Here is an 18,665-nt window from a genome sequence, read left to right on the forward strand (position 1 = left end):
GTCCTAGCCATTAAAATACTAGTTACTCTGCAGTGAGTTTTCTTTCTGTGTCCCTTTTTTTTCCCTAAAAATTCTTCTTAAACTTAAAAAGCCCTCACTCTTGAAATGTTACGAAAACAAGTTGGTCCTGTAAAAAGCTTCAGTGACTTGGCATTCCCCCTTCACTCCACAGTAATCAGCAGAAACCCACTGATAGTTCTAATTCCAGGGTCTTTACGTAGCTCAGTTCAGCCCTTATCCACAAAGCCCTGTTGACTGAATGTTATCTAACAAGTAAAGACAAGTAAAAACAGAAAAATGCATCAATATTATTAAGTTAAACTAATCAGTGCTATTTTATGTAGAGGTCAATGAATTGCAGCATAAGATTATTTGACTGCAACAGAAGTTGGTACCTCTTAGTATTTAACCACTTAAAAATGTTTGCAGATGGAAAAGGTTGCTCAGGATCTCTGTTGCAATTGTACTAGGATCCCAGTCCTCAGGCTGGACTTCTGTTGTATTAAGTGGGCAAGTTTCAGGAGATTGGAGGGGAAGGATGGAAAGGGGTTCAGCTGAGTTTGGGTGACTATCCAAAGCCAGGATGATCTTTCAGCCATAAAAATCTACTGAATCTGCAAAATTTATCGAGATACTTTGAAAGAACAAATTCCTGTGCTATATTTTTGGCATTTCCTGAGAATAATGTAGTTCAAGACATGCTGAGAGAAGTACTTTGTGTAATTTTGCAGCATTTCCAGAAACAGGAAGTGGTTTCCATTTAAAAAAAAAGAAGGTAAACTAATGAAGAAAAGTCTCCTGAAATCCAGAAAAAAATCTTTCATTTTGAAAGTGAAGTTGAACATCACATTTTTCCATTGTGTGCAGTAGTCTCTGGCCATTCCTACTCATGGAAAAACATATAAATAACCAAGCAATACACACCGGTTTCATAATGCAGAGTTCTGCACTCTGTGCTGGAAATTCTCTAAATTTTAAGTACCCATTTTAAAATGATATAACAGTAAATTATGTCTCAAATAATTAAAAGAAAAATTTAAAATACTATCAACAAAAAAAAGCCTGACCAAATAAAGCTGTTGAGAGAAACAGAACTATGGGTTGACAAGGTGTTATTCATTAAGCTACCGTAATGGAAGGAGTTAAGAATTCTGTTAGATATAAAGGAGCATACAGTATCTTGGCAGTATATATCAGGACAAAGTGTACAGTAATCTATTACTAAGGACAATTACATAGTAAGTCTAGTATCTTTGTGGGAATGTACTGTACATCAGTTAAGCAAAGTTTTGCCACGTCCCCTAAAAAACTCAATTTTCTGTGTTAGCCCAGAGGTAGGACATTCTTGAACATCTGTGGGCCTAACCACACTGCCTAGGATTCTTACAGGGTAAACTGATGCCATGGTAGGCAAGAGAGGAACTATCACTGTGTTTTGCATGATGTGATGAATTTTACATTCCCTGGTCCCACCATATTACAAAACTGGCATAAACTCTCTACAGGGGAAAGGAGTTTCCCCCTAACATCCAGAACTCTACTACTCTTAGGCAACATGTGAAATGACTGGCATTGCAAAATGTACATCCTGTAAAACCTAAGGAATGTCTGTGCACTATTATGTCAGTGCTTTGCTTTTATTTAGCTATATCATCAAGCTCAAGTAGAAGTTTTTGAGCTGGCTTCATTACTCTGCTTTTAAAGTTTCACAGATTTCCTTTTTGCTCTAATCACACAAAATAAAGGAATCTCAATTAACAAAGAGGAATTAACAATAAATTAATTGGTAAAATGGGCATTTATTTTATTTAGAGCTCAGAATATTGGAAGACAATGGGGAATTGCAGTCTGCATTGCAAGAGATCAAACTACCAAAAGAAGAAATTAATAAACTTGAAGTGGATGGTATAAGTAAGAATTCCACACTTTTCTTATAGTTTTTATTTGCTTATCATTTTAATGTTTTACCTTCATTTTGTTAGTAGGGTCTGTCTGTAGAACAAACTTATCCTGTCAGACAAGGAATCAGAGCCTTGGTTCTGCTCTGTTTGACAACGAGCAATATATCTTTGTCTGAGGTTATCCATCAATAAAGTAGTAGTTAAAATACATCTCTGCTTCACAAATGCAAAAATTTTAAGAATTCATTAATACTGTTAGTAAAGAGTATTATTTAAAAATCACAGAAAAACATTATAGTATAGTGATAGTAAAAAGTGAAATGAAAGTTGCTGTTCATATGTTGCACATTATATTGATTTGTATACACTATTGTTTTCATTAATGGTTTTACGAACTATTTATAACGTAACAGTGAATCCATGTAGTGTTTCCAAAACTCATTTCTCGTGACCTTAACATTTGTGCTCCTAATGGTCCTTTTCTAGACACCTGGAAAAATGAAAACCTAATATCACATGAAATAATATTTTTATACATAGCTTAATTAAAAATAAAATAGGTCACTTTAACTGTTCTTCAACAGTTACATATGAAAAATTACTTAGATCTGTGATTCACGTTTCATGCATCCTGTAGTTTGTGCTCATTCATTTTCATATCCTATTCTACCAAACTATGGATCATGCTTGGAGGAATCGTTTTAACTATTAACAATATAATTTTAATATATCTTTTCTAGCCCTGTGGTACAAAATGCTTCTACCCCCGCAGTTTGATAGATCCAGGAAGTATCCTCTGCTTATCCAGGTGTATGTAAGACTTCCTTTCTTTCAACATTGTTGTTTTGTGAGAAAACATACCTGATATTATCATTTAAAGAAACCTGGGACACTGGCAACATTTTATCAAGCAAAAGCAAAAACAGTCAGTTCTGTTTTGTTTGCCTTTTAAAAATATTTCTGGAATAGAAACGCAACCCGATGGAAATCAACAAGGATTTTAATCTTAATCAGTCATGGCAAGGACTGGTTCCTCAGAGAAGTAAAAAGGATAAAAATATGTAAGCTATTGCTTGGAGTTCTTAGTTCTGCTGCTGCTTCTTTTTCCCATATTACCTGTCCAAAATGGTTGATTTCAGCTTTTTTAATATGGAAAATACAAGAGCCTCCTTCTTTTTTTAAGGAAAAAAAGTAAACCATGAAGACTAGTTTCTTTCAACAAATTTTCCTTCCAGAGAGCATTTGACTGTATCCTGCAAGGGAAAGGAGTGTAATGTATTGCAGGCAGGAAAGGCAACAAAAATTGCAGTGGTACAAATAAACGAGAGGTGGAAAGAAGAGCTGAGTGGGTGTGATGAACCAGTGATGACCCAAAGGTCCAAGAATGCCAAGTATGTTTGGCTGTCATTTAGAGAAGAATATGACATCAGTTATATCCTTGAGGTCAAATGTGTAGTTTGCGTTAGGCCATTCTCATGAGAAGTAAGTGCTCCTCAGTACTGCTCAGCTGTGCGGGGTGTGTTCTGCCCACAGCTGCAACAGCATTCGATACTCCCTACCGAAACAAAGAAGGGCTGGTGAAGGCCACAAAGTATAAGGAGACAAATTGTTTTGTTCTATTCCCTTTGTTATTGCTGACTACATGTGGAGGTCAAACACAGAAAAGCAGAAAAGCCGCAAACTCCAAAAAAGGCTGTAACACCTAATTTCTGTGTCCAAGGAATCAGGAAGGGAAAGAACTGAGACTTTGAGGCATGTCTCTTCCCAGGATTCCTCTTGGATGGCTACCTGATGCAGAACCCCTTATTCTGAGCTAAAACTAATGGTGTGCCTTAGCCCTAAGAGAGTAAAGATTAAAATTGGATTGTAGATAGCAAAATCTCACAAATATACGAAAATGATAGTTGGACTCAGTTTCTATCTACTGAGCACTCTGAACTGCAGCCATATAGCAGAATACCGGAGGAGAAAGTATAAGCCATACCTATAGCCCTAGACCATTTCCAGAAGATGTTCCTTTAATGTCTGATTCGTTTATATATCTGAGCTGAAAATGTTTGAATTTTTCCATCAGGTATGGAGGACCCTGCAGTCAGAATGTAAAGGACACATTTAGCATTAGCTGGATAACCTATCTGGCAAGCAAAGAGGGAATTATTGTTGCTCTTGTGGATGGCAGAGGGACAGCTTATCGAGGTGACAAGATTTTGCATGCAGTATATCGAAGACTAGGAGTCTATGAAGTTGAGGACCAAATCTCAGCAGTGAAGTGAGTATCTCCCCACATAATTTTTGTGTTTACATACATACAAAAAGTACTGTGAAAAAAATATTAAATATACTTCCAGGCTTCTCTTCTGGAGAGCTGATGTCTCTAGGTAAAGTGAGACACGAAAGTAAGGCTTGTGGAAATAAAATACTGCTGAGCTGCTTGGTGTCAGTGTGGTTTTGTGTAGCGTACTAAGTCCACATACTGCTAAGTGATTTGGTCCACATTTGGACCTCATCACTTCCATTTTATAAAAGCATCATCAGTGGCTTCAATCCTAGGCCTAAAGAAATATAAATGTTACTGGTGAGAGGTAAGCTAATGTTTTATCCATTATTCTGTATTTTACACTGTAGGGGAAACCTACCTCAGTGACTCTAGTGATCCATAGTGATAGACTGTAGTGATTAGCCAGAGGTCAAATGTGAAGTTTGTAACAGCTGAATCCCAGCACTAACCTTTGAGAAGGTGATTAGTTAGAAACTTGCCTTCCATGCCATTTTAAGGTAGTTATAAACAACCAGAAGTGTCCTCTGGTAATTGTTCCATAACAGATGCTGCTCTGCACCAAAATACTTGAGGTGTTCCAAGAGAAAATAAGTGCCTAAGCAGAGGTTTTGGGAGGGGGTAAAAGCTGAGATTTGGTGAAGAAAGCCTGCTTGTTAAGCTTATAGGTGCAGTAGCACCATCGAAGTGAATGTTTAAAGATGAAGTATTACCTTGAACCCTGCAGAGATGGGTGCAAGGCAGGAACGATGAATTTAGTCTTGGTTTTGGTCTTGAATTTGGCCTGTCAGAGCATGGATAGATTTCTTGGTGCAATTAATAAGCAGCATTAGTAAATACCTTCTTTCCACTGGTAGTAGACCTGGCTCTGAGTAACACAGCTGGAGATAAGACCCAGCAGCCCAGGTTTCTGCAGCTTTCTCTACGTGTTTGAGTGTATTGGCTGTATCTACAAGTCTGGTAGGATGGTATCTTTCTTCCTGCTTCTGCTTTGTGATTTTTCCATTTCCTCCTCAATAATATAAGCACACCATTATCCTTTTCAATAATAAATGAAACTGATTAGCCGTATATCACGTCGAGGTTTTAAATGTAATCTGTTTGATTTTCTTTCTTGAAACTTTTAGCAGCAACGGCATGTTTAGAATATCACAAGAGAGATAAATGGCTTTTTATTACTCTAAATTGTCACTCAGACATAAAATGCCTGAGACGGAGGGAGCCTAAACTGATTCTGCAGTTGCAGAATCTGCTGAGGCAGGCTGTGAAGGAATGACCTCAGTCTTCATACTTCCCAGTTTTCTGTCAGCACTAAGGCTAAATTTTTATTCAGTAAGATGTATTGCATTCCATCCTCCTGATCTAACACACATGGTTTTATGATGCATGATTTTTAGAGAGGATCCTATACTCTAGTGCAGAGTTATTGGAGGGGCTTTAACTGTAGGAGGAACCCCACTAATTAAGGCAGCAATGTAATAGAGCTAAATCGTTTTTTGGCTTTTCTAACTTTGTCCCACCCAGACAGTATTGCACATTTTGGATGTTTCCAGTCGCTTGTGCTTGCCCTAGTAAAAGCTAACAGTTGCTAATGTGTATGTTGGGATGTATCTGAAGCTATTTTCTGTATTTGTCTGTCTTGAACCTATATTGTGCCTTTTGCATTAACCCCTCTTCTTCCTTGTTGCTAGTGCAGCTCTGGAAATACAGCCACCAGACTGCGATGCAGGATTAATGCAGGAAACCTCGTTTTTATGATTCTCTTTGACCTGTTTGACTATTGAGTGTATAAGCGAGGTACACTTTCTCCATGGTCACCTCACTACCTTGGAGTATTTGAAGATATTCTCCTCATTATTATTTTTTATTACAGTAGCAGTATGTGCACTACGCTTTTCAGGCACATAAAAAAGAAAGTTCATTGCACCGGGGAATTTCACATCTCAGAGGTTGATGCTGTGCCTCTTAAGAGATGCAGAGTATCAACTCACTGTAAGATGAGTATGCTGAGCATCTTGCAAGTTGGGGTCTGAGCCTTAATGATAATCCAGCACCTTTGGTGTTAGAAGGATGAAAATGGTAATAGCCTGTGGAGACGCAGAACTATGGAAAATGAGATATGGTTATTAGCAGGAGTGCACTTTTTAAATGCTTTTCTCTGTGTGAGTATATGTCTGTACAAATGTATATGGACATACATACACAGACATGTGCAAAACTTAGGTATAATGCATGATGTTTAATTTAGAGAGATAGTGTGGACTAAATATGTCGGTGGATATTATGCATAAGACAAAAGAACTTTTTTGCCAAGAAGCCAATTGTGCAGAATCTGCATCCACTGGAAAAAAAATTATATTGAAAGTATAAATTGAAGCATTTTGCATTCTTTCAAGAAAAATTCTTCCTTTTCCTCTGAAAAATTTATTAGTTCAATTATTCATGTTTCAGAGAAATCAGGCATGCTATTTTGATTGTCTGTTTGCTCAAATTGATATGTTCAGAAAAAACTGAAAGAAAAATTACATTTTGCTAATTGGTTATAGTATTAACAATTTTATTTTGCAATAATGCATTTATTACTGTGATTTGCTTTTCCACAGGAAATTTATAGAAATGGGTTTTATTGATGAGAAAAGAATTGCAATATGGGGTTGGGTAAGTGGATTAATCTTTTTCTTGTGTTTATTTTTAAATAATCCTGCAATGTAATTTTTTAAATTCTTCCGTGTTCTGTTCTAAGCTTTATAAAACTTCTTCTCTCAGTGTTTGTGATATTGTCAAAGGGGTAGCTTCTCTTGCTTCCTATATAATAGAATTGCAACTGTCCGTAGTGAGCTTTGTTGTAAACCTGAAAAGGGGCATTTGGCAGCTCAGGAAGGAATTTTGAATAGCTAATGTCTAATGCATTGTTTGGAGTTGAAGCTAGGCAAAATTGAGCTGTCCTAATTGGCTGTACTTTTAACTTAGGGACTTAATGGCATGGTGTCAAAATTCAAGCATTATGATCTTTTCTGATCTAAGATTCACCTTGTCTGGCCTTGAAATGGTCTGTAGGGATGAATGTGGGTTTCAGGGGTGTACAAGACTGGCAGTTCCACAAAGTAGAAAATTCAGAGAGTGTGAGAATGATCCCAGATAATTAGCCAATCTATTTTTCAGCTTTGATTTTTCTTGTACTTGCTTTTGTAACACTTCCAGAACCTCTTATAGCCAGATGTATTGTTGTCTTTATTATTAAATGGCCAGATTCCCTAAGCCAAGAAGGCTCACTGAGAAATACAGTAGCATACTTCACAGACAAATTTTTAGGACAGAACTGCATCCTAATAGGGGAAAAAGAAATTAGTGGAATAGCTGTTTTTTTTCCTGTGCTGTCAATTTCAGTCTTCAAAGTAGGATCACTGATGGAAATGAGGTGTAGACCTGGCAGTGGTGTTTATGGAAGAGCTGAAGCCAACTTCTGTGGTAGCACAAAAGGCCACAAATCCTCCAGGATTTTTAAGATGTTCAGGCCATCTGACTAAACTGCTCATCATAAACGGCTGAAACAAGAATGCATAGACAGTGTTGGAGTCCCACTTCCTAGCCTGCTTCACAGTCTTCAGCACAGCGCAGAATGACATTATGCAGCAGAGCAAGCTTAAGCCATAAGCAACATCAAAAGATCTCAATGGATTAGGGACACTACTATAATGAAAGCTAGTGGGGGTTGGAGGCCAGACCTATATTAGCCACCCCTCCTTCTTCCTCTCCCAGTATAGCAATATGTATTATCCAGCAGTAGCAGGGAGCTGTAACTAGAAAAGCGTACAGAATAAACTGGGATGTTAGCCACTGATTAACACTTTCCAGTATTTTGCTGTTTATATATGTTTGTTTTTCTGATGATCATATATATATTCTCATTCTTCTGTGATTATCCTTCAGAAAGACCTTCTCTTTCATTCTCTTTAATTTCTGTCTTTGCCAGGAGAATTTTACTGGTCTGTCACTGTTTACTTTCTTTTTTTGTTTTTTGTTAGTTTGTTTGTTTGTTTGTTTTCCTTGGCCCAGTTTCATTGTAAGAGGCTTGCCCAGAAACACATTTCAGGGTGGATCTTGTAAGATTCAGTTTAACTATAGGAGTTGCCTGATCTTAAATAGCACATGAGTAAGGTTGCTAAAATCTTTCTCTGAGGTTTCTACCAACTAATATTTCAATTACTTTGGTCAGACACTACTATTAACAACAGGATTGAATGGGATACCATATGGTGAAATGAAGTGACACAGACACTTACAAGTGGGTAATTCTAAAGTGACATTAAGTGTGCTAGGACACATGAAAATCTTTTATTTTTTTAATCACATCATATTTTATTTAACAACTGTGTTTCAAGAACCAATTAAGAGATTTAGCAGGTCTAAAGTATTGTGTCCCAGTAGTGGGTATATTATCAAATAATGGCACAATTGCCAAACCTGTTAATCTTTTTTTTTTCTTTTCTTGAGGAGATAGTGTATTTTCCATTTATTATACCATTTCCTGGTCCAGAACTTCTGAAAAGAGTTGGAAGTGGTCTCCTTATTTATAGCCTGCATTTTGGCAGGTACCCATGAATTATGCTCTCATCGTAGTTTCATATTCACCAAACTCTTCTGGACGGCAGAAGCTCTTAAATGATCCTAAAGCCATTCAGGCTTTTAATGCCTCTGCCTGGTATAGCACATAGCTCTATCTGTCTGAAACTAATCCTTTACTTTTTAGCCTGATTTTGGTAAGTGTCCACCAAATGAGGTTAAAAATCATGTGAGGTATTGTTTCCAAATGCATACCCCTCGCTGTCATTTCAAGATGGAATGGTGTTTAGGAGGAGGGAAGCACTGACTTTTGCACAAAAATGGTTTATTCATTTATGTTTATTTCCCTTATCTTTCATATGCCTTTAATGAGGTTGATAATCTTCAGAATTTTGTAGGAGCCCCCAAGCTTTTATCCCTCCCTCCATTCCAGAATAAACAGCCTTTATACAAGTGTGTTCCAACCCCAGTTCCACATCCCATGGACAGCCAAACCAAATGCTTTTTATTTACAATATATTCCTTTTTTAGCTGCTAGCCCCAGACAGTTACATAGACCTGTGCTGATATCCAGGCTTACTCATTCTTTTGCCTAACTTCCAGCTATGAACTCATTATTCCTTCCTAGGTCCCAGTTTGAGGCTAGGCCAGAAAACAAAAGGGAACAGTGGCAGGTGGTAGGGAGGAATTGCTCCAATCTGAAGTTCCCAAGTAGTTGATCCTGTTAGTACTGAAGATGGGGTTGGTTCAAATACCAGTCACTGGAAAAAGCTAGGTAGGTTGTTAAGAGAGAGAAAACCTAGAAGGAGCACACTCATCCCAGGATGAGAGGCAGTAGACACAAGTTGCTACAAGGGAAATTCTGATTTAGTATTAGGAAAAAAAAATTTTTAATGACAACAGTCAACAATGGAAGAGGTTTCATAGAGAGGCTGTGGGATGTGGATGTGACCCTGGTTGACCTCATTTAAATTTGAAGTTAACTCTGTTTTGTGATGAAGTTTGCACTAGATTACCTTGGAGGACCTTACCAACTTTAATTTTTCAATGATTTTAAGTGGTAATAGAGCAGAATCCTGGGATAACCATTGAAGAAATAACAAGAAGACATGAAGTGATTCAATAAAACTGTCTAATCATCTCTTTCTCACAAAAAAAAAAAAAACATATTATATTCATCTGAGGCCAAAAGAGCAAAACAAAATCTTTGGTTGCTTTGCCTCTTTGCATTCAAAGTAAAATGTTTACTTTGGAAGTAATTTATATGAGTTTAATTCAGAAAACAAAATGGTACTTCACCAAAAATCTTAAGCTGTCTGTGATTTCTTCCTAGTCCTACGGTGGATATGTAACTTCTCTGGCACTTGGATCTGGCAGTGGAGTATTTAAATGTGGAATGGCTGTGGCTCCTGTCTCCAGCTGGGAATATTACGGTATGGAAACTTGTTATGAATAATGACTTGGAAAGAAGGATATAGCATATAATGACTTTCTAAATTAAATCATTGCAAGAGCTTGGCAGTATGAATCTTAAAGACATTGCCATTACCAGGACATAAAACTCTTCAGACCTTAAGTTTAACATTTTCCTTTCTGAAATTAACTGACTGCAACTTGCAGTTTGGAACGAATTTTGTCACTTAGAAGAAGGTGTACCAGGATAATTCCATATACACATCTGTAACAGTAAGTCTGTAAAGCCCGCTTCATAAACTATACTCAGGAGTGATCTCCCTGAAAAATCTGGTTCATATCACTGAATTCAGGAATATTTTTTTCTGGCTGTGATGTATAGTGCACATCAACTCCAGTTACTGCAGATGATCTCTGTCAGGAATCAGTATTTCTGATGATTACAAGGTGATTTCCCAAAAGCAGTGGAGAAGAGAGGGAGTCAGTTGTGTCTGATACCAGATATTTTTAAAAATATTTTTCCTAAATACGTCCCTTTAGACCTTTCTCAGCCACATCTCCTCTCTTGTGTTACAAGACATATATTTTATATATGCTCAGTGACATAGACTCCAAACTGTTCTGAGGAAACACGACTGGGAGTATACTCCCAGAGCCTTATTGTGTGAATAAAGCAAGCACATATTCATACTTACTTATAGACCTGTTAAGCTCTTGGCATGGTGTAAAGGAGCCTTAGTGTAAAAAAGATTCATGACATGTATATTTTTCATGAGCAAAATGTAGCACTTTGAACACATTTACTTAGCATATGGTTGTTTGCTAAGAAGTCTTGGTTATGAGAAAAATTTTTGATTAAATGGAAAAGATTCCTTTGCTGATTGCTAGCACACACATTCCTTGTATTTGCGGTGTTTTGCAAATAAAAGGGAAAACATTTGATACAGGAAGCATAGTCTTTGTGTTTTGACATAAATCTTGGCATCAAGATCTTTTGTAGACATTTTCACTCATGATCACAAAATTATTTCCAGAACGCAGGCAAATAGAACAATTTTTGCGAAAGTCCTTCAATGAAAGAGTTGCAAACATTTCAAGAATTCAGTGAAGTTTTTAGGTAAGAGCAGGTCAGACCCTCAGCACCACAGTCTTTACTTTAGGTGAATTTTCAGGAGGGAGTTAAAGAATCACGCTGAAAACACAAAAATCCAGACAGACAGAGGTACCTCCCCTAAGGAAGGAAGGAAGCAGAAGGAAGTCATGAGTCATAAGTTCTGGCAAACAGATCATGTTAATGTTAAGGTGAACTGTGTTAGGGCAAAATAACAGGATGCTACATATTTGAGAATCCAGGCAGTGTAAATATGTCATAGGATGTACTGGCCCCTAGAGCTTCAAAGTTCTGTCACACCCTCTCTTAGATGCACAGAACAGAATCTGGACCATAACCTTTTCTCTGAAATCCTCCCACTAGCCTTCATTTTCTGTCAGAATTGATATGTCAGCTGAGCAGTCATAAGATGGCAAGAGAAATTGCATTCAGGGACAATATATAGTTGTTGCATTAAGTATGTGACTGTTTTAATAAAATTCTTGATGTATCTCCTTTTTCTTCCTCAGTAATTGACAAGCTGAATCTTCCACTTCATCATTCTAATGCAATTCTGCTGACCTCAGTGGACTTGTTGTAGTCGTACTGGTAGAAGAGAGCAGAGAAGTTGGCTCAGAGTATTGTAGAAATGCCTGCCATTCAGAAAGAGTCTATTTCATTGAAAACTTAAGCCCAATATGGTTGTTTGACACTGTGCTGACAACACATATTGCACATTTTCTGTTTTCATTGAACCACAAAGTATTTTGATAAATGATAGGCTACTTAGAATCTTTAGATTTTAGAATTTTATTGCAAATTACCTTCAGGAGCTAAAAGTAGCTGATCTGGGAGACATGGTACGCATCTGTAGCGTGCAGTGGTAACATATGTAAAAGATGCATAATAAAACATGAGAACTTGAGTATACTGAGTCATTTTTCTTCTTTGGAAGGATTCTCATTTCTGCTTTTTAACAAAATTATTCCAGGGTAGTGTACCATACTGAACAGGTAGACGATCTCAATTCCTTATTGATTACCGTGGCCGCTGCCTCTTTTATGATATTTATGATAGGGAAAGATGATAGCCGTTCTTGGTCAGAAAGCTCCTACTCTAATAAATAAATAATTCTCATAATGCTGCAGCTCGACTGCTCAGTATGTGCCAGTTTTTCTTTCTAGGAAAGGTCATAAAGAAAGTAACGTTCTTGTATTTTCATAATTGCTCTTAGTTAAATTACAAATACTCAGGCAGCTCAAAGATGGCTGTTCCTTACGATTTCCTGAAGACAGGTACAGTTCAGCTATGCACACTCATTTCGTCACCTCTATTGACAGTCTGTGTTACTGTCAGACAAAGGAACTGGACAGAGACCTGAGCAGCAACTGCACTGGTTTTCCTGTGCAAGCCTATATCATCTCCTGCTCCACCACTATTGCTGCATGCTGCTATTAAGTAGGGAAAGGATGATATCTATATATCCATTTTTGCTGTACATACGCATACACGTCCCAGGCTGGAATTTTGCACTGCTTCTCTTTTTAAGGTGTCAGCCATAATCTGGGTCATCTTTCCATCATGCACCTTTTATTGGGTCATACAGCTAACTTCTGGAGTTCAACCCAGTAGCATAAAGCAGTATCAGTTAATTATCTTAATGCACAAAACCCTCTGCTGGTTCCACAGATGAATATTAAACCACTATTTATGCAAAGGAAGCCTCAGAAGTTTTATTAATTAATCTTCATGATTGATTTTTTTAAACATGTTTAGCTTTGGTGTATTATGAGGAAATCAAGCACAACAGATATAGTTAAAATAAACATTTTATTTTCTATGTGTCACTGGGGAGACAGGCTGTTAACTGTATGCATTATGCAAAAATATCTGTGCATACTCTATCTACAGCTTTTTTCTTCTTTAATATTGCAGCATCTATCTACACAGAGCGATTTATGGGTCTTCCATCAGAGTCCGATAATCTTGAGCACTACAGGGTGAGAATTTGCTTTCTGTGTACATTTGCCTTGAACCTGAATCATACTTCCATGGACAAGCAGAACAGTGAAGAAAGAAAATGACCTGCCAACTCTCCTAGTTGCAGCCCTGTAGCAGCTGAAGCTACTGCTGTGAAATTTATATTTCCATAGTTACTTGTGTTTTTGTATTTATCAATCCTAAATATGCTAAGTTGAAGGATCCTTATTTTCTTCCTTGGACAAGTCTGACAGTTCTGCCAATGCAAACTGTTAGCCAAGGAAAGAACTCATGTGAAAGAGGTCAAAATGTTGATGTTTATTAGGTTTTGGTTGGTACTGTTAGCTATGGTATACAGGCTGCTTCATGAAAGTTTAACTGCCTGATAATATCATAAGCATGCTAAACAGTCAGAAAACTTTCCCCTACCTGGAATCAGTTGCCTTACTGCTTTACTTCACGTTAATAGGAAATCTATAGCTTCCTGTAGCAGCACACACACCAGCTGTGAATAGAGAGGCCTAAATGAAGGCCTGGGTAAGTTAGCTGAAAAGCTAAATTTTTGGATTATGTTCTCACTACCTATTCCCTAGCCCAACCCAAATTGCAGAAATGCTTGATGCCGAACTGTTAAAACTGCCCAGCTAGAACGGCCAGAATTAGAGTATTTGGGGAATGACACATGGTGGGAACTGTGCTTTTTGTGAACTAGCCCTTAGAAAAGGCACCAAATCTGCATGACTTCTATTATGATCTCAGAAAGATGTTATAGTTATTATGTGTGTCCAACTGTTGGATTATTTTTACACTAGGTAATGAAAGCCTTTCAGCTCCATGACTGAGTGGTTTAAATTGAAGCTGCTGAACTGTTCATTTTTCCTCTCAACAGAATTCAACTGTGATGGCGAGAGCAAAGAATTTCCAAAACGTGGAGTATCTTCTCATCCATGGAACAGCAGATGGTGAGGTTTGCAAATGGCAGTACAAATACAGAGCCAGAATCACTTTGTTTGAAAAACATTAAGCATCTTTCTGTGCCTTTGATTAGGGTCAGTACTTAGATCTTTGGTACAATTCCATATGACATATTACAAGATGCTTACCCATTCTTAACAGTGTCAACTATATCACTTGATAATTGGTGGACACAACTTAATGCACTATAAATTTATGCTGTGTGGTATTTATGTGTTTCAACAGCCCATCCCTTTTTTTTCCGTTTCCAGATAATGTACATTTTCAGAACTCAGCACAAATCGCAAAAGCTCTGGTAAAAGCACAGGTGGATTTCCAGGCAATGGTAAATAAGAGACTGTTTTCCTTTTTGAACAGTGGCTTATGACTTTATTAACAAGCGTCTCTGACAATTGACAATGTCTTTAAGAACCCGGTTTAACTGAACAAGCTTCAAAATGTGGCAATTGCTAGTGCATTTGTTACTCTTCATAGAAAATTTCTTGGTTAAAGGGTTTGTTCTGCTCTCTTTTTGCTTTCTGCCCCTTCAGATGGTAATAGGATTTCTCTCTTGTGAAGGATAGCTTAGAGACTTTTAAAATAATCCAGGGAGAAGAATGACAATCTGTCCTCCTGGAAGTTGCTTACATATAGTAAATAGAGGTAGATGGAAGAGCTGGCTTCTGGGGCCAAAACTGCCCCTGGTTCTGATGGATTCTATCTTGGATGGGATATCCCTGTCATGGGCAGGAGGTGAAACACAGAAAAAGTGCATGGGGTATCTAAGTTTTTTCTCATCCAGGGTGAGAAAAAAAAATGTTTGCAAAACTCGCTTGGGGTAGTAGGGGTAGGCAAACAGAGAAACGAATAGACAGAGGTTAGAGGACATAAATGAAGAACGGACAGCCAAAAAGTAGTACTGAATATATGCCAACCCCTTCTTCTGCACCTTCTGTCTTGGAGCTAATGACCAAAGTGTCGGCCTACTATCAAATGCGCTGGCCTTCTGCCTCAGACTGCTCTCCCAGGTCCATGAACTCCCTAAAAAGTGATCACAGAGGGATCCCCCTGTACTTGCAGTTTGTAGACCCTTTGGTGGATGCCACATTTTATGCATTCTTCACTGATACACGGCAAACGCAGGTCGCTTCTCAAGTATCTGGAATGCTGTATGCAACTGTAGTCATTCTTGTTCAGTTACAGGGAAATCTCAGTAGAGTAGGTTCAGAGAGGAGTTAGAAGGATGATCTGGGAATGTCACTGATCAGAGCACTTACTTTATGAGAGCAGAATATTTTTAGTCCAATAAAATAATATCTGAAAAAACATGGCATTCCTGCTTATAAGTACATTGGAGGACAAATATTGACAGAAATGCTGTTGAAACAAAAAGACGGTGTTGGCACAAGAACAAATGGATATAAAGTGTTCACAAAAGCTAGAAGATTGTTCTGTCAAAACAGATTTTGGAAAAGGCAGAATAGTGGGGAGAAGGGCAAAAACTTGCTTTTGAGCTTCGACTTTATGCCTTCAGTATGAAGGGACCAGACTCTGCAACCCAAAGGTCTGTTATTACTCCTGGAATGAGAATATAGAAGGATTTTTTTCCTTTTCTTATCCTGCTTCTAATGGTGTGGAAAGTGGAAATATCTCCGAAGACAAACTGTCTTTCACATAATAGTTCTGACTAGGAGGTTGAAGCGATAGCTGCTATTTCCACGAGCTAGCATAATCCGTACCTGTATCTTATTTGGAATACACTGTTCGTAATGCTTGTGGCCCTGCTGTAACGTGGAATGTTTCCAATAGAATTCCACAACATTTAGGTGGAGCCTTATTACTCAGAGGCCAGTATTCCTAGCCAAGCCCGTGACCCCTATTGCCAAGGCCATGCAGCGTGTGTCAGGGACATTTTATCCCTAAAGGCATACCAGAGCTCATTTGCCTGACTTGATGCAACTGACTCATCAGTACAGAAGCAGTAGCGCTCCTAGATTACAGAAGGTTTAGAAACTTTGTTCAGCAAGAATATGACTGTAATGGATACTGATGAAAAGAAACAAGATTAGCAAGTTCCCCTGTGTGCTTTCTTGAGGCATCCATTTTCTTCTATACGGTAATAAATAAACTCTAGAATTGTTTAATTATTACAGAATTGAAAAGATAAAGTAGGGTTTTTTTTTTCCTTTTTCAGTGGTATACTGACCAGAACCATGGAATTCCAGGCCTTTCAAGCAAACATCTCTACACGCATATGACTCACTTCCTCAAACAATGTTTTTCTTTGTCAGAGTAGGCTCTAAAGTGGCATAGGCATGCTAAGGTGTCTGATTCATTTCTGGGATAACAGTTCCCAGGTTGTGTCATTTTCAGGTGAATTAATAAGAGGAATTATAAAGTTTTAAACTTGATGTTTACATCATTGTTGATATTGTATATTAGCAGATGTTATGCTAATGCATGTTTTGGCACATTTAGCACCTGTTTGATAGAAAAAATAAAATCAGAATGTAAAACACCATGTGCGTTTATTGTCATCTTGCTTAAACTTACATTCTGCATTACAAAGATAGGTGGTCCGTTGAGAAGGCATACTGCCAAATGAATACGCTTGCATTAGTTAAGTACAACTGTAAAATGGGCAAGGACCAAGAAAGCAGTACAAGTACCTAATTAGCATGATAACAACAACCAGTTTCTCACAATTTATTTTTATTTCCAATTTCTTTGAAAGAATCCAAGTAGAGATAGGAATACACACTATTTGAAGCTGAAGTTTGGATAATTATCCAGAGTTTTGAATGCTGTGTTCAAATTTTGTTCATCTCTTATTTGAAATTCTGATTCTGCAAAACTCTGTATTCAGGTTTACATATGGAAGCAGGACATTCACCGCAGCTATTTTATCTCAGTATTCTTTCTGCCTGTATTCAAATTTTTGTGAGTCTCTTTTTAATCTGTAATCGTCACCTCAGCACTTTGAATTGAACCTCAATGCCATTCATCCCATGTAGGGAGGGAAAGGATCAAAGGACCATGCTGGCTTTCTTTGCTTTGTTTCTAGTGAAACTATTTTAGGGAGTCTTTTAAGAAAGCTAGAGACTAATGATTACTGAAATACATGTATTTGTTTGATTAGTAAATCAGTCCTGTCGTAATGTAAGAATATGAACAAGATAATTGGCAAGAGACCCATTGTAGAAGAGATGATTCTGTGGTCGCATGTTTAGAAAATACTGAGTTACCCTACTGCATTAGAACTGTGCTCTGTCTAATGCAGTATCTCATTTCTGCTTTTAGCCAGTGAAAGTACAAAATAACCTGAGACTGGAGTTACCTTCCTGTAAGAAAGCTGCTTTCTTACTCACAGTCAGAGATTGGTTGCTGCTTCCCTGTGCAAAAAAAAGGGATTTAATTTGGCCCTCTTGATAAAAACATGAAGTTTAGCCAAAAGCATTAAAATGTGGAAGTGACTTGCTATGTAACAGCTTCCTTCTTTTTGTTAATGGCAATATCAAATCTGATTTTCCGAACATGAGAACGTTCCTCAGACACATCTTTATGTAAATGTAGTTGCCAAGCTGTTTGTAATGGTTAAATTATACTTTGATGGGAACTCTTCAGAAAATATTCAATTAGTTCTGGTTTTTATGGAAACGCTGCCAATTATGTGACGTTAATGAGCTTTTTGTTGGTAATGTAATTAAAATTCAGCTGCTATAATGGTTAAAGGAAAAAATGATAGCTCTGAGAAAGTTAACATTAAAATAAGCAAATATAACATGAAGTAGGGCTAATCAGATGCTGATTATATGGTCCTCTGTGCATTTGCTGCAAACAACAGTACTCTCAGTAATGTGGTGATTTTACAAATAAGGAATACAATTCAGTTGAAATTACTGAGATTTAATTCTCTATTTTGTTATACTGATACTATACCACAGAAACCACTGCAGAATTGAGGTGAAAGAGTGAAAATCGAGCTCTTATACCAGATGTTTAAAGATTTCAGACATCTGAATGTGTTGATGGGTACGCAGAACAATTTTCAAAATGTGCAGTAGCAATCTCTCATTAATGTCAATAAATTAGGTGCTCTTTAGGTTCTTAATTCTATTTGAAAACAAAGAGAATTACTGCACTTTTAAATTTCTGCACCTTTGTTTCTATTTATGCTTTTGAAAATTGTGTAAGCTCTGGAAATATGGACAGATGAATTAGCCCTTCATGGAGTCGGTAAGTAATGAAGTGATGCAGTGAATTGTTCACACCCTGCCCACGCAGGTCTGTTGCCAGAAGCATCTGGAAGTATTTGGGGTAGTGGACATTTCAGGAAAATGTGTCAAATAAAATAACGGAAAGTACCTCTTTTCCAAGGGATACATTAGCTTTGTTTCATCATTAATCGGCCCTTATGTCTGTTTATTTCCTGAGGCAATCAGAGCACGCATCTTCCAAACTCTCTGTCGTTAACCTTGGCTTGTAGGAG

At 37.5% G+C, this 18,665-nt stretch overlaps 1 protein-coding gene across 3 annotated transcripts in view; it reads left to right on the forward strand.

The window, feature by feature from the left end:
• The window catches only part of FAP (fibroblast activation protein alpha), a 44,196-nt gene extending 27,499 nt beyond the window's left edge, over window positions 1–16,697 (forward strand). For all 3 annotated transcript variants that reach the window (XM_068948784.1, XM_068948785.1, XM_009676149.2), the window contains exons 19-27: window positions 1,813–1,911; window positions 2,642–2,711; window positions 3,976–4,170; window positions 6,780–6,834; window positions 10,073–10,172; window positions 13,178–13,242; window positions 14,112–14,184; window positions 14,449–14,522; window positions 16,371–16,697. In XM_068948784.1, the coding sequence (XP_068804885.1) occupies window positions 1,813–1,911; window positions 2,642–2,711; window positions 3,976–4,170; window positions 6,780–6,834; window positions 10,073–10,172; window positions 13,178–13,242; window positions 14,112–14,184; window positions 14,449–14,522; window positions 16,371–16,472 (833 nt within the window). In that variant the 3' untranslated portion in view covers window positions 16,473–16,697. The remainder of the gene's footprint in view (window positions 1–1,812; window positions 1,912–2,641; window positions 2,712–3,975; window positions 4,171–6,779; window positions 6,835–10,072; window positions 10,173–13,177; window positions 13,243–14,111; window positions 14,185–14,448; window positions 14,523–16,370) is intronic.
• The last annotated feature ends 1,968 nt before the right edge of the window (window positions 16,698–18,665 follow it).

The sequence above is a fragment of the Struthio camelus genome, chromosome 6, assembly GCF_040807025.1.
Source record: "Struthio camelus isolate bStrCam1 chromosome 6, bStrCam1.hap1, whole genome shotgun sequence".
NCBI lineage: Eukaryota > Metazoa > Chordata > Aves > Struthioniformes > Struthionidae > Struthio > Struthio camelus.